This window comes from Rattus norvegicus, chromosome 14 (assembly GCF_021556685.1).
Source record: "Rattus norvegicus strain SHRSP/BbbUtx chromosome 14, alternate assembly SHRSP_T2T, whole genome shotgun sequence".
NCBI lineage: Eukaryota > Metazoa > Chordata > Mammalia > Rodentia > Muridae > Rattus > Rattus norvegicus.
This window is the reverse complement of record NC_141547.1, coordinates 67,397,986-67,415,159: the sequence shown is the minus strand read 5'-3', so window position 1 is coordinate 67,415,159 and position 17,174 is coordinate 67,397,986. Positions and strand designations below refer to the sequence as shown.

The following is a 17,174-nucleotide window of genomic DNA, read 5'->3' as shown; positions in this document are numbered from 1 at the left end:
TTCTCCAAAGGCGTTTAAACAGAAATAACCTTCAGTTGTTTCCTGAGCTGCTGTTTCTTGGGACTGCGAAGCTCTACCGGCTGTAAGTAGACACACAAGTGCTTGCTGCTGCTTTGCATTGACCTTGTGTTTTATTAATAGAGTTGTAGCTGTTTTCTTGAGCTTTCCTGGAATCCACGCGCGCCTGGATTCTTAGATTGGAAGGTTGCCCTCTTGCTTTCTGAAAGAAAGAAAAGATCTTCCGTGGTTCCAGTGGCTTTGCTTATGTAGCGTTCTGTGGCTCCAGTGTGCGCTGCTGCCCTTGTTCTATTCTTGGCGTTGGTTCTGGGTTGATGCAGAGGTTTGCCTAGTGCGCAAAGGAAACCTCAAATTCGGAAGATTAAAATTGCTACTGTTCTTCCAGTTTTAAAGGATGTTGATAGTGTGTCCTGTAAACCCGGGGTTCCTTCTGTAAGCTCTGCTTTAGCGTGGTTTCTGAATTTGAGGAATAGTGTTTATTAGATTGCTCATATTATCTATCCTAAGGCATTTAAAGCTGTGTATTCTCTCATAAGTACTTCTTTTGAAGCCAGAATTACAAATTCTGCAAATGTGAACTGCTGGAAGGCAAGACTTTCACATCAAAATACCTCGTACACTGTTAAGGAAGTTGTTCTTTTTTTAAAAAAAGCACATTGCAAGTATTAGGTGAAATCGGCTTTTCCTCCCAGGAATGCTTGTTCCCTGACCTAATGTGTAATAGGGAAAACACATTTATGAAAGCTTTGGAAATTAGATTTTTTTCTGCTGTGTGCAGACGGCAGATAGGCTACAAAGTGTTGGCAAGAATAAATGGTAACGGTTATCGATGCCCATGCGTGCTGTTTAAGGACGGCTGGGATAGGTAGGAAGTTGTCTGGAGTGGCCCCACCTGGGTGTCGGGAAGTCCCATATGGAAGTGTTTGTAGAGAAAGTGAACACATTGCTCTTTTCCGAATTCGACTTTGTAGCCAAAGGTCTGTAGCCTCCACATTCAATATTGTTATCAATTCCAGAAGCGTGTGTGTATGTGGGGGTGGGCGTGGGCTTCTCTCATACTCACCCCTGCTGGAAACAGGATGTCTGCTCGGTCAGTCCTCCTGATACTTCATTTCACAACACAAAGAGCTTTCCCAGCTGACACCCCACATCTTCTCCTTCCTGACACCGTTTCCCTAAGGAAAGTCAAAATCCCTGGCTGCAGTGCTCATGTTTGTGAGTGTGGCTGTTTAATGGGCCCTATTCAAGTGTATGTTCTCGAAATCAAAGGAATTTCTCTCAACAAATCATCTCTGTGGGCAATTTTTTTTTGAGGAAGTAGGATGTAGCTTGCTATAAAATTATACGCGTGCGCGCGCGCACACGCACACACACACACACACACACACACACACACACACACACACACAGAGTGCTGTAATAGCCAGATTGTTTTTTTAAACAGTATCCCATTTCTTCTGCTTTAGTTCTTAAGGGCTGAAGAAGCTTGTAATAACTGATTTTGAAGCTAATGTCCAATGACCTTGCTAACCTGTGACTTTGCAAAGCACTGCACATACAAAAACAACACACAGTACCTTTGAAGTGTTTTTCATGTACTGCAGAAATGAACTTAAATGGAATGGCTGTTGTCTGTTATCAGTTGTACTATGAAAAAATGTACAAAGCGACCTCAATCCTCTCTCCCACAAACAAGACTTTTCAATGTTTTCTCTAGAAGTACTCAGATTGATTTCCCCAGGAGTTTTTGAATGACTTAATGCATTATAAAAGTTCCCACCAGCAAATTATACAGTTTGACATTTAGACCTCTTTGACAATATTACACAGTGGAACAAAGAGATTTCCCCTTATATTTTAAGATTTTGTACTTTTCTGAAGCTATTATATGACGGGACACATAAAAGCTATGAGCAGTGGCCTGAAGAGGCATCAGACCCCAGAGGACTGTGACAAAGTTTTCTCATTCATTGAAGGCATGTTTAAAGGGGGGAAGGACAGTTGGAAAATATGCTTGAGATACTTCTGGGTCTGTGTGGCTCAAATAATTTTCCCCAGTGAGCACTCCAGCTGGCAGTTTTAATTGTTCGTATCAGTAGTTCTAATACAGATGTAAATGTTGTATTCCTAAACCTAGTTCTTCACGGCTTCATGGTTAACATTAAGAGAGTATCACTTTTTTTCTGATGGTTCACATTTCCTTTCAGTAGAAATACAGAGGTTTACTTTTCTCTCCTTCCTTCCCACCATCTCTTTCCCCTTCATTTCCTTCTTTTCTCCCTCCCACACTTCTTTCCTTCCACCTGGCTTTTATTTCTCGCTTTCTTTTTTTCATTCTGTAGGCGAGGCTGGCCTAGAACTTCTTATGGAGCTCATGCTAAGCCTTGAACTGCAGCAATCATCGTGGCTCAGCCTCCTACTTGTTGGGGCCGCCACCTTGGAAATGTGATGATGGTCTGCACATTCAGATCAGAAATCTTTTTGTTTGAAATGGAGGATCCTATGCTTCACACGGATTAGCACAAGTGCATACAATTTTAAAACTGTTGATTCTCTTGAGAAGAAAGGCAATAAACTATATATGAGTACTTTTTAAATGATACTGAACTACTAAAATCAAACACACAGCAGTAAGGGACAAGCTTGTAAGTCTGACTAGTGCATGAGGGCAAGTATGCCTAGAAAGCCTATAGTTTCATTGGTTTTGTTCCTCGTGTGATACCTATGTCTAGTAGCCCGGTTGAAATGAATATTGTAATGGATTGGAAAATGTGTTAAAATCCACATTCGAAATTATCCTTAGAAATGCCCCTTCAGAAATGAATCATTGTCCAAGGAGGTTAAGTGAGAAAGCAGATGTAGGAATTTTGACAAAAGGGAAGGGATCTTGGCCTAAAGAAAATATTTCACCAGTTGTTTCACGTGTATATTAAAAGAAATCCTTTTTGCCTGACTGAATATCATGGTAGAATTAGGCACATATGCAGCACAGGAAAAGAGCACTTCTAGAATTCATTTTTCCATCACAAGTGATGCTAGGTAACGTGTCTATTTTTTAACTTATTACATACTTTAATATATTTTCACTACATCTTACCAGCTAAGAATGTTAACCAGTTTATAAGGCGGTATTTGGTTTTAGCGTCATTTACCTAGATGAAAATTATCTTGATCCGTTAGATATCATACGTATTACTTTTAGTTTTTGTAATGAATAAATCACCATCTGACTTTTGACTGAAAACGAGATGCCAGGCACGCTTGCACTTTGCAGACTCTAAATGCGATATAAAAGAAAAAGAGGGTACACTGTATATGAATTATGATTTGACACGGTTGATTGCTGCTAGCGGCCAAAAATGCCTTCCCTTTGCTGCCTGCTCCAATTTCTCTTTGGAAGGGCTGAGAGAGCACTACATGCTCAGGTCAAGATGTTTGCTCAGAAATAGTAGTACACTCACAGCTGTGTTGGCTGCAGCAGAAGACTAGTTTAAATAGCATTACCGTTTATCCAGTCCATTAACAGAACTCTGTAAAATAATCCCAACTCTGTGTAAACGACAGGACAGCGTAATAAAATTACAAGCACTTGTTGACAGATGGAAAGTGTAAGTAAAGAGAAAGCACAGGATGATAGGGTGCAGGTTAAAGGAGACAGCACACAGTTTTCCTGACTTCTACAGGGAGATTCCTTCCTAGCCTTTGCTCCTCCTCTGATCCTGAGGGTTTTGCATTTTTTATGATCCACCTAAGAGTGGAGGGAAATCTTTTTCAGGGCAATCTGGAGCTAGTTAACTGAAACAGACTGTGGTGAATTTTGAAGAGGTTGGCCACTCATGGGCTGAACCCCATGAACAGCATACGCAAATCTCCCAGATAAGCCTGTCCTTCCAGGCAGTTTGCAAGTGCGTGGTGCACCATTTCCCATCTGAGTTTGCAGCTGCTCATCCAGGCTCATTAGAGAGGAATTTCATTGATGGGGCCATGGATAAGCATCTGGTTGTAAATGTTTGTTTTGTGGTTTTCCAGTTGCTGTCTTTGAGTATTGCTGTATTTACCCAGACGTCTAACCTACGTTTGCATACCCAAGGCACTTTACAGAAACCCATCTTAATCTAGTATCTTCCCAAATCCAAGGAAAACAAACAAGAAATTAAAATATATCTCCCTATGTCCCTGTGGCACACTTTATTACATTATTTTTAAATAGAAATTTTTATTTGTGCTTCTGACATGGAAATTATTTCTCAAGGAGTTTGAGAACCACCAAAGTTCCTGACTGTATGAATATTAAGGTCAAATACCCCTTTTATGGCTTAAGTAATTCTTACTGGAGATGAATAGATTTTTGACTGTTTAAGTTGATGGGTCTTGAGCAATTCTTGTCTTAAATGTCCTCGGATTGTCAAAATACTTTCTGATAACTATAGTCAAGGGAAACTTTTTGGAAAAGAAACTTCAGGGATTTTTAGTTGTTTTATAAAATTAACAATTTAGTTTTTCTATTGTAACAAATACACAACTATGCCGTCTTATTTTCATATTTCCTCCCTTTTAATGCAAAGTCTTCATTGCTTTTGATAGTTTCGAGAAAGGGATATGCTCTTGTAAATAGGTCTTTTAAATTCAGAAAACGAAAACCATATTTATTTTTGTGAATTATGATGTAAGTTTTATTTTATAATTGTGCTTGTCAATGCTCTCCACGCATATATTATGGAAATATTTCACATCCTCCAGGGTCTAGTGTGAGACTTGACCCTTGTAAGGTCTCAATAACTGATGTGTTGAATTAAGCCTCTGTTGGGTTCCGGGTTTGCAACCTGAATGGGCAAGGGATCATTCTGGGAAGGCATTATGAATTATGTAGAACCAAATTTAATTTAAGAGATAACTTGACTAATTAAATGTTTGGTTCCCTTGGGTTTTCTGAGCATTGAATGGTGTCAGTAGAGGCAACATGATCAAAACAGTACCTGTTTACTTCTTTTAAAGCAAAATATACCTTAGTTTGAGGCAAAGGTATACTCGAGCTCAACTACCCTTGTTTCCGGATATCATGAGAGTCTCATTAGGATTCTTGTAGTCAAGCAGAAAAGCAGAAAGCGACAGTGGAGCCATGTAAAAATTCCTCTTGAATTAATTTCTGCCAGCTCTGATTAAAGTGTGTGCCACTGGAGGTGTCAGGATCCTTAGTTCCCCGCTCCATTTTACTCTTGGCCTGTTTGCCCCCTGCCACAATAAATCCCACTTTAGCTGTGCAGGAATTGCAGGTTACAGTTGCTACGGTTACCGTTGTCCAGACTAGCATCATTACTCCGGGAGGGGGGCCTCGGTGAAGGCTACTGCTGACTTCACTGAGGGTCTCAGGTGTTGAGGGCAGAAGTTGTGCAGGAAGAGGCCTATCTGTCCTGTAATCCACATGGGGAAACATTGCATGCCTGTTACAGGTTGAAACTTTAGTGAGGGATCCGACTGACTACTGGCCTTTGAAAACAGAGACCCTGGAGGACAGAACGTATAAACGTGTGAACTTCTAGTGATTGAAATGCCAGCCCTTTATTTCTTCTCAAGTAACACATTAGTTGTTTTTAACATGACCTGAGTGAGACTCTGGTTTTGCCACTTAAAAATAGATATACATAAGAATTTAAGTTTAAAAGACTTTCATTGTCTAGTTTTAATATTTGTCTAAATAATACTTGCCTTATTAATTGCTCTGTTTCCTTACTGAATTATTGAGGTGTAATCTCAGTATGTCGTGCTGGCTGGCCTGGAGCTCTGGCATTCTTCCTGCCTCGGTCTCCCAAATGCTACAGTGACTAATAGGAGCATGCCGCCATTCTAGGTATCAGAGATTAATTCTTAAATAAGTATAAAAAGGAAATGACATGGGGATGCCTGTACATACTTCCCAGTAACCATTGTCATATGCCGGGAAAACAAGGCTATACAAACTATTCAACAGAGACATTTCTGATTTTTTTTTAAATCAACATATTATACAAGGAGTTATGTCAAAAATAAAATGGAATTAAAGATTGCCATTAAGATTTCTCCTGGCTTCATGGTGATACTTTCCCCTTCAAGCTAATGGCTTTGTTTTTGGTGATAACAAACTTCTGTGGCACCGACCAAGTGAACTCTGGCTGTGAAATCTTCAACGGCATGCTCTGCATCAGAAAGCCTAGAGCAAAGAGGTTGTTTGAAATTGTCTTAAAAGACATTTGCTTTTCCTCTAATCACTGCCTCACATTGTCTGCCCCCACGGTATTCTGCAGTATGTTTGGAGAATATTATAACATGAAGGGAAACAGACATGACATGGCATCTATCATTGCATACAACTTTTACTAACATGTAAGTTAAAACCTAGGGAGTTCATTGATACTTGTGAGGGTTTCTGAAGCAAGCATTCAAATATGCGGTTAACAAGTTAAAAAAAATCACCATGTATACATATTTGGGTAAGTTTTTACGTCTTGACTGTAATCATTCAGTGTCACAGCATTCTCGAGATTGTCATTGGGGAACTAGACTCAACACAAATTTTACTCCTAGGTATACATACCAATGGCAACTAGGCTACACTAAAGTAGTGTGAATGTTTGCACATGTTCGCACTGCACTTAAATCATTCAAGTCAACCCTAGGAAGACGGTAATCTAAAGTACTGTATAGATTACATAGAATATTTGATGTTTTATTTTTGTCTCTGGAAAACTCTGGAGTCAAGGTTTTCCCCCTGTGAAATTGAAAGAACTATGTTATCTACTTTCTTGGGGATATCACAAGTTTCTTTCAGATTCTGTATTCAAAGGCACATTGTCAGCTTTCAAGTAGGGTAGAAATTCTGTTTATAGTGTTATTAATGTCTCATTGCGAGCACAATGACGATAAGCATCACCCCGAGGGCCCTGCAGTTTTCCCTCCATCAGCCGGGTTCACCATGCTATCGCTTCCCCTTGTATCCCACCTTCAGTTCCATAACGTAATTCTGCAGAGCCACCTGACTCATTCTAGCAAAGTCGATGGAGATAAACGGTACACCTGTACCATCGGGTTTCTTCAGATGCACAAGTGTATTATAGCTAGGGTATCCCTAAGAAGTTCTCACCTTCCTCTTCAAGTTAATGACTAATGTAGTTTTAAACTTCATCTATGAAATGGGTAAGAGTAGGAACAAAGTACATTTAGGTTACTGTTTGAACGCCATGTCTTCCTGAAGGAGACAGAGAAGGGAACGTAGGTGCTGAGAAAAGTCTTTGAAGAATATTAGCAAAGATTGGGAGGCTCTGCTAAGGCTCATATCAGTTCCCTGGTTAGTTCCCATTTTTAGTACTAGTAAAAATGTATATCTTAATTAAAGCAATATGTTATTCCACTCACATGTCTCTGTTCATAAAGTTATGAGAATAAAGTCTGTGGTATTGCCCTATGTGTTTAAAAGTATATGTGTGATTTTAAAAGCATTTTCAAAAATACTTGTTTTTTTTTTTAAAGAATTGGTTAAAAGTGCAAACTATTTAGTGCTTTGAATTTAGGCACTATTTTACAGTTAAATGAACTGGCATCAGAAGATATTTTTGCTTGTCTCTGCTTCTGACTCAAGGCTGGTATACTCAGAACTCACATGCTGTAGTCAGGGGGATGATATATGTGGCCTCTAGTCACACTAGTTTTAGCAAATCTTTGGCCAGAAGATACAAAGAGGAGGCTCAGAAAAGGAAATGATAAGACAAGAAAAGGAAAAAAGGGAGAAGGCATGGAGGAGAGAGAGGGAGGGAGGGGGGGAGAGAGAGAGAGAGAGAGAGAGAGAGAGAGAGAGAGAGAGAGAGAGAGAGAAAGAGAGAGAGAGAGGGGTGGGGGAGGGAGAGAGGAGAGGAAGAAAGAAAAAAGAAAGAAAGAAAGAAAGAAAGAAAGAAAGGAAGAAAGAAAGAAAGAAAGAAAGAAAGAAAGAAAGAAAGAAAGAAAGAAAGAAAGAAAGGGCTTGCTACCAGTGTCATCCATACATCCACACCCGGGCATTGCATTATGGTGTAAAATGTTATTAGGAGAATATCTGTGCTTCTTGAAATGACTTCAAATTAATGTTTATGGCCAGGTTTACCAATTTAAGTGTTCAAAAAGTTTGAAAGAAAGTAGAAATAAGTAAGTCTGGTAAAAAATGGGGGAAAGATAGCCTTGGCCCAATCACGGTGTTTCTCCTTCAATGAAAGATGAAAGCTTGCTGTGAATAGCCTGAAGCAGCAAGGAGAAAGCTTGATAGCTGCCCCTCCAACCGTTCCAATTGATTGAGGGAAAAAAAGAGAAGCCTAATTTAAAGTTCTGTTTGTTCTACGTCTTAAACTACCAGACTTCTCGTTTAGGACTGGAGGAATGCTCCAGAGGAAAAGAATTCAAGGATAAAAAGTCATTGCAAGCCCACAATTGTTCTTAATCCTCACAAAATGCTGGAGAAATTAAATTTATTCTTTATTGCTCACACTGTTACCTAGGTCACTAGGCGATGGGAAAATTGCCCTGGGAGTGGAGTAGGCGCAAGCTTTGTTTTGTGTCTACATGCTTAACCTTAGACACGACAAGGCATCGGAGAGTATTGTGGGAACGAAGTTCAGAGCTTTTACACCAAGACTTTTATTACCCTGGATTTATAACAAACTGTGCTGTCAGGAGATGAACACGTTGTGTGTACATTGCCGTGTTAAATGATCATTTAATTAACACCTAAGGGGGAAAAACCTTGTGAAATTCTTCGCAGTTTTCACTGTTGGTTCCCTGGGAGGTTTTAATATCCGAGTCCCATTGAGATTTCTTTCTCAACATACAGACACAATGGAGATGATAAACTTTTTGAGGAAGACAAACAGTTTAACCTTGACCCTCCTTTTTGTTCCATAATAATAACTGAAATTCGGTTTTCAGTCTGATATACTACTTAAAAAGCTTTCTAGAATAATCATTTAAAATAAACCTTAAACACTTTGTATAAAGATTTATAAATTCATAAATGTGTAAATATATTGACATTATTTTAACTATATTCTAAATGATTAGTTACAAAATAATACAAATTACCAATATTTATAAATATATAAACTTATTTAAAATACTTTTTAATATTTATTGCAAAGCAATCAAATTTACTAATTCATCTTCTTAGATTGATAAATTTGGAGTGCTACTTTTAAATATTTTTTTTCTTTTAAGCCACTGTATTTGCATTGTTTTATAAGCATGACTTTAAGTAGGAACTTAGAGACTAGAGAATTGTATGGGGGGGAAAGAGCACATTATATTTTTTTTCCAGTTACTTTGGAGACAGATACTGCTTTGATGAAAGTTATATATAGACAATAGAGCAGGATAATGCCATTAGCCTGAAAGTTCTAAATTACTTCATTAAAATATCGAGTGCTCTCAAATATCTTAATTCTCTCTTGTTCTTTTCTGAGACAAGTGACTAAAAGAATGGTCTTCTGCACTATGGCAAGGGGGAAAATACAAAACGTACTGTCAAGAGCTTCTGCAAGCTTACTGACACTTAAAAGATGTATATCACCTTCTCTCAATATATCTAGGTATGAATACTTGATTTGTACATGTGGAACTTTGAAGATACCTACTAGATTATATACTGGTAAAGTAGAACATTCCTTACATTTCCTAGGAATTATCATACTGTCATAATGTAGGTTTTCTTTTCATGTTAAAATTTTACTTCATTTATAATTGTTTCCTGTCTGGGTATGTGTCTGTCTGTGCATACATGCACATATTCTCACTTGCTATATATAGCCTGCATGTGAAGCTTATAGGAAAACATTCAGACTTGGTTGTTCCTTCTACTTTTTGATGCCACGTCTCTATTGGCTGCTGTTCTGAGTACTCCTAGCTTGCAGGCTTCGAGCTTTGTGGACCCCATCTTCTCTGTCTCCCATTTCCGTGCCTTGAGAGTACAGGGTTTAAAGATGTGAGCTACTTCATCAGGCTTTCTTCACATTCTGAGGATTGAACTCAAGTTCTTAGGCTTGCGTGGAAAGCATTATTACTTAATGAACCATTTTACTGACCTTAAGGAGGTTTTTCTAAACATACTTTTAATTCTTGCTGGGAAAAAAAAAACCTCATCCCTGTCTACATACCTTTTTGTTTGTTTGTTTGTTTGTTTGTTTGTTTGTTTCTAAATCCCAAGCTGGCTTGGAACTCTGCTTGATGCAGAGGGAAGGCTGCATTTGAACTTCTGATGTCTGGCTTCTATTGCTATACTCCATCTAGTTATGTAGTGCCGGAGAAGTAAGCCAGAGCATCCGGTACGAGGGGCAAGCACTTTATCATCTGAGGTGTGTATCCTCAGTTGCTCGCCCAATTTTATCTTTAAATCAAATATCTAGAAGTAACCTACTTTGTACATTATTCACTGTAGAAGACCATAAGAATGGAGCGCTATTAAAATCTCTTAGTAACCTTACTTTGCCCAGAGTATATTCTCAATTTTAAAAACCTTGTGGGCATTATTTGGTTTGAGGTTTTTTTTTTGTTTTTTTTTTTTTATTAATTTGAGTATTTCTTATATACATTTCGAGTGTTATTCCCTTTCCCGGTTTCCGGGCAAACATCCCCCTCCCCCCTCCCCTTCTTTATGGGTGTTCCCCTCCCAACCCTCCCCCCATTGCCGCCCTCCCCCCAACAAGGTTTGAGGTTTTTATGGTGTTTTTCTTTCTTTTTTTTTTAAAATCAAGATTCAGTGTTTCTGCATTTCTTTAAACACTCCGATCTCTTTATTCCCCAGTATAATTTATTTTCTAAAATCTTATTCATAAAAATATAACATTTAGGAAACTGTTTAAATAATTTCTTCCTTGGTACAAGAATCTACCTTTTGGTTGACATAGCCCAAATAGCAAAAGCATGAAAGCAGAATGAAGAACCTGATTATCCACATGGCAGACATCTAGGAAATACTACCAGGTAAAGGCATGCGTTTTCCTCTGTCATCTGTCATTCCAAAATGGCCAAGTGCTCGGCCTGGGGATTAATGGGGCACGTATTAGGAAGTAGAAACCCTGAGAGAGAAAAATAGTTGGTGAGTGTTCAAAAGCTTGGCAAACAACTATTTGGTGGAATTGTAAGAAATTTAATTTTGCTAGACAAAAAACTGTTGCTTTTCCACTGAGAAAGTTAACATAAATCTACTATACTGAGAAAGTCATGGTTAGAATTCTAAATATTAGCTATTTTGAAGCTCTTTTAGATCTACAAAAGGGCTTTCATTTTTCCTTTCTAGTAATCTGTTTGTACATTCAAAACTAGAAAGAAGTGTTTATGTACTCACCTGTAGTATAACAGATGACCTTGACCCTTGTGCATTATATGGAATTAGGAGATAAGCTATCGGAGCAGGCTCTGTATTGTCTCTGGCCGTGGTTATTTTAGAGTTAACTCCCATACTGTATCAATCAGTGTTTTTTGGAACTAAAGACTTTGAACAGTTACTGCTTTTGAGTTTTCTGTTATTTCTTATCATTACCATGGCTGCATGCCACAGTTCAGATGCACACATATGCTGATGCTGCCTAGAAATTCCCAGCACATTTTTGAGCTCTTAACCTTGCATCTAACACATAAGAGCATTTATCCTCCTCCCCTCCATCTCCATGAAGCCCTTTCCAATAGAAAGCTACCTCCCCCGCCCTGTAACCTAACAGTTATGGGTGCACAGTCTACTCTGGTTTCTGGTTTCAGATAACTTAATGAATTTAATGTGTAACTTTGGGAATGTTATTCAGTTACTTGCCCTAAGTTTCAAGTTCATGTAGAAAACATGAATATCTTTTACAATGTTTGTTATTATGTCGTGTGAAGTAAATTCTTCACTAAGGACACACTGCAATGTGCTTAGAACATAGCAGATGCCATGCTGTTATTCCGTGTGGCTTTCTGGTTCATGTAATATGCTCTCAACTTGTGTACTACATGTTAACTTTGAAAAGAATCTGGTCAGACCTTTCTCTTTGTTTCATGTACAACAAGGAGTCAAATACAGGGACATAGATAAATACTTTCCAACAGATGTTGAATCGAAGGAAAAGACCACAAGAGTACATTGAATTTGGAAAGAAATAGTCTGTGTGACAAGAATGTTTCAAGAGAAATCAAATTGCTTCTACGAGCTTCATTCTCAGAACTCCTTCTCATTAACTGCACATGCTGAGCAAAGTCTCTTGACCTTTCTGAAAGGTCTCTTACTTTGCTTGTAAGGTCTAGTAAGGCCGGCCGGCCTGTCTGTCTGTCTGTCTATCTATCTATCTATCTATCTATCTATCTATCTATCTATCTATCTATCTATCTATCTATCTTTCTATCTATCTTTCTTTCTATCTATCTATCTATCTATCTATCTATCTATCTATCTATCTATCTATCTATCTATCTATCTACACACATATGTAAGTGGATTGTATGGTTCTGGAGAGAAGTGTAGCTATCTGCATGGTGGTACAATGTCAGATTGGACACACTGGAATAAATCTCAAGTCTCTAGTCGGTGTTCATAAAATTGAGGAGAGCGAAGAGATTGCATTTTATGTAAGATTTTTGATAGTCCTTTTCTCATTTGTCTAAAGGAGACTATTTACAGCACTTGTAAGAATTATACCAATGGAATTATTCATGACAATAAGCTGGAAATTACATTATTGGGCTATAAACTGGGATTATGCATAATTTTGACGCAGCTCTCTTTTCTTTTAGTATTTTAAAATATAAGGCAGATTTCTCTTGTCAAATATGGCCTGTTTACATTCCACACAATTTTTTATTCTGTTGGATGGGAATCGTTTAAGGAGGTAGATTAATAAAGAAAGGTACACAACGGAGATTTGTGGGCTTTGTGCTATTACCGTTCTGTCCTGATACTTGATCCTTATTATGAAGTGAGTGCTTAGAGTTGCAACTGTCACTAACTACCTTCCTCCCAAACACTGCTGATGGTAGCATGAAGAGATGGAATACAATTCAGACAAAGCAAACCAAGAGCGAATAATACACACACTTGATGAAGGCTTACACATTCATATTTGTGTTATGATCATTTTAGTCTCAGGCTCAAGAACAGGAGCCTTGGTACTTTGGCATTCTCTACTGGGAATGCATTGCACACCTGGACAATTAATTCTCCTGACCTTTGGAGGAGCACAAGATGTATGGAACCTGCATATCTGACGGCAATTCTCCATCTGGGGTCTGTTCTTGGAGGGGAGGAGTTCTCTCTCTCTCTCTCTCTCTCTCTCTCTCTCTCTCTCTCTCTCTCTCTCTCTCTCTCTCTCTCTCAGTGTGGTCCTCATTTTCTCCCTTTTCAGGGTTGAATTCCACACCTAATTGATAGTTTACAACCAACGCGTTAATTAGGTGCTCCAAGTGACCACCCTGGACATGGGGGAGGGAGAAGGCTACACAGTTGCATTTGGGAAATGTAATTGACTTTACCTATTCCCTCCAGCCCTGTAATCCTTTGTAATTTAGTTGATGTGAGGAATTGCTACAGCAAAAATGCACTTGGAATAGGAAAACCGAATGAACAAGAAAAACATAGGTAGCTGCCGTGGTTGTGTTAAAAGATACCACAAAGTCTGTAGGTCGAACTAAAACGTTTCATCTAAGGAGATCAGGAAAGAAGTCTCCCTTCATCTTGTCATTGACACAGTGGCTTTCTCTCTGTTGCCCCTGTTTTATTCTTGTCATGAATTAGCAGAAAGCATTGTTGTTCTGCGAGGGAAAGGGTACTTAGTCAAATTTCCATGAAGCTTTCCCTGTGACATTTTACAAAGGATTAGAAGTTAACTATAAATATAGATGAGTTTTTCAGATGGACAAATCTGTTCAACTTCTTCCATTTAAAAGTCTTACTGAAATAAGTGGGAATCATCAGAGGGTAGTGTCCAGATATGGCTTGATTTTCTAAATAAACTGGGTTGAAGAACAGTATTAAAATATAAGCAGGTACAGTTTGAGCTCAAAGTCGTTGTTTACAAATCAATATTATACACACAGTCATCCTTGGGACATCTATTATTGGTTACTTCTGTTGTACTTTCATGAGAAAACTGTCTTTAGCTTTCCTATCTGTATCTCTTCCCTAGCTCTCCTACATGCAATATTCTAACACCTATTTTATGTCATATATGATAAAGAAGTGATTCCTAAGTGTGTTCTTGAAGATTCAAGAAGGAAGTCTATTCTGTGGTCCAATAGACTGGGAAATGATAGAATTACACCTCTTGTCAGACTATAGTGTGCATTTGTGTACTAGTCTCTGAGGTCTATGACTAGAGATACATGTTTAGCTTTTAAGAAAATTGTTTCAAAGCATTATTTGACTGGATGGTCCCTCTCCTTCTTTGCTTGCCCTGTTTATTCCAGTTATTCCAAATAACAAAAAACTGTCATTCACTTTTCCAAAAATTAATTTCCCTTCAGTAATTCTGATAGTATTTTTTTAAAGATTAAAAACTATTTTGGACATGGTAGTTGATACATAAAATTACCTTTATGGCACCAACAGAGTATCATGGCAAGGTGGATGACTTTGAACAGTTTTATTCTGTCCTGCTAAATCTATCTTAAATTATTACTGAGGCAAAGTTTACATTCTGAAGTCTGTGGTGAATGATAGAGAAATGTATATCCTTATGTAACAATTTCATTAATATAGGAACAGTATTTGTATTAGGTGTGTGTGTGTGTGTGTGTGTGTGGTGTGTATTTGGTGTATGTGTGTCTCTGTGTGTATGTGATGTGTGTGTGTGTGTGTGTGTTATGTGTCTCTGTGTGTGTATGTGTGTGTGTGTGGTATGTATTCGGTGTATGTGTATGTGGGTGTGTGTCTCTGTGTGTATGTGATGTGCGTGTGTGCGTGTGTGCGTGTGTGCGTGTGTGTGTGTGTGTGTGTGTGTGTGTGTGTGTGTGAACCATACTGGTGCATGGATATCACAAGAGAATCTTAGGTGTTGATCTTCAATCATGGAAGGATTCATAGTCCTGTCTGTTGCACAGTTCAATTAATGTTAACTATAATCTAAGATCACATGGCTCTGGCTTAAGAAAATACCCCGATGTTAACAATAGTATTAAAATCACTTCTTATTGTTTTGCTTTTGGCTAAGTTCTCCTCTTCTCCTCCGTCCTTCCTTGGTGTTAGAGTGAAAAGCCTAGCAATGTAGACACAAACCACTCTAGCCCTCTTCCTAGGTACTGTCTGCAGGCAAGTCTTTATTCTTGGAGCTTTTGTGGTTTCACCCCTGATCCTTGGATGTGAAAACCCCACCTGACTTTGTTCCTCACCAGTTACTGTTTCATCTCCCTTCAGCATGACTGCTGCTACTCAGTACAAGTCACTAAACTTTGGACCTCTTCCTTTCTGTTGCCCTACAAATCCTTCCAAACAATAGCCATAGTTGATACGGTCAGTCCACAAATGAACATAGCCCTGGGAATCAAAATTGTGCTGCTTTGACTAGTTCTGGGATATTATAGAAATTGCTTCATTCTTCTATGAGGGATATTGGTAAACCAGCAAAATGCTTTCCATTGGTTAAACAGTCTTTGAAGACTTGGGTATAGTCTTCTCTTGTACCAGCAATAATCAAAGGGAGTTGACACTGAAATCTTCATAACCTGAGAGTAAAGGGGAGAGAGCGAGAATGCAACACATCCACAGAGTCATTTTTATGATGAACATACCATGGAGAGCACAGAGGCCTACATTTTTTAAGTGCCATTTGCTTTTTATTATTTTTCTTAATCTTGAAATTTTAATATAATTAGATAATTTGTCTTTTTCTTTTCTTCTTGCACATTGTCCCATGTACCCCTCTTTGCTCTCTTTCATATTCATGCCCTCTTTTAAATTATTACATTTTATATGTATATATATAAATCCATGTAGACATATATATTCTTAAATACAATCTGCTTAGTTTGTATTGTGTTACACACACACACACACACACACACACACACACACACACACACACACTGACCATTTGATATTGGATAACCAGCTTATGTGCTCTTTCCTAAGGAAGGCAATTTCTCCCACTCTCAGTACTAAGTTATCTGTAGTTCTAGGTGTAGTGTTGAGGACTCATGGGATCTCCCCTGTTCACTTTAACATATCTGTTGTTTTCAGCTCATATTTAGGCAGTCATGTTGGTGAGACATTATGGGTGAAACTTATGACATTCATAGAAGACACAAGTGTTTAAATAAAGAAAAGCAATCAAGAAATCATTATTCCTTGATGTGCACAGTATCTTATCGATGAAGAAGTCAAAAGAGTGCTGGACTGTACCATTAATATCATTCAGCCATCAGTTCTTTTGATTTTGATTTTGAGTATGGTTGCTTGACTTATTTAACTTACAAATAAAACTATTTTTCTTTCATTTTTACTACAACATAACCAGAAAGATAAAAATTACTACTACGGTAGGAGGACTGGAGGCAGATGCGCTTGCCTCAACTGTTTCACAATCCTCTTGGTTTGCGGAGGCTACCACCGTAGTGTTTAGTGTAGTGTGTTTCCACATTAGTGTGTTTCCACGCTACTGTGTTTTCCACAGTCTTTTCATTCTGCTCCACTTGCCGTGATGCTTTTATCAGACTTTTGTGTTTGGTCACTTTATTAAATCCAGTAAATTTTTCTTCTCCTCTTAAACCGTATTCTCTGTGCAAGGGGGTGAGGAGAGATTCACAGTATTTGCACACACAAAGTAATTTTCTATCTTAGCAAATCCAGCCACTCAGAAACAGTGACTCTTGGTAGCTTTGCAGGGGTTTGTGGACCACATCTCAGAGTGCAAGAGGGTGGGAGTGAGGCATGATGGGACTTGTTGCCCTAAAAAAAATGGTAAGTGCATCCGCTGTGGCTTGTATTAGTAGCCCTGCCCTGAATTGGGTCTAATTGACAGTTTCGCAGGCAGTTTGATAGCAGATGAGGGTTGTACTCTGTTCGTCATCATAATTTTCTTGACACTAGTTAAAAATAAGATTTTACTCTGCTAAAATCAAAGCACCGTTTATTAGACACATGTGCATGCACACACACACACACACACACACACACACACACACACACCACATGAAAGAGAGTGAGA

The 17,174-nt window shown here is 38.4% G+C and overlaps 1 protein-coding gene across 12 annotated transcripts in view; it reads left to right on the top strand.

Annotated features, from left to right (window-relative positions):
* Nucleotides 1-17,174, top strand: part of Slit2 (slit guidance ligand 2) — a 337,724-nt gene that overhangs the window by 17,284 nt on the left and 303,266 nt on the right. For all 12 annotated transcript variants that reach the window (NM_022632.2, XM_087583725.1, XM_087583727.1 and 9 more), the window contains 1 exon segment: nucleotides 11-82. In NM_022632.2, the coding sequence (NP_072154.2) occupies nucleotides 11-82 (72 nt within the window).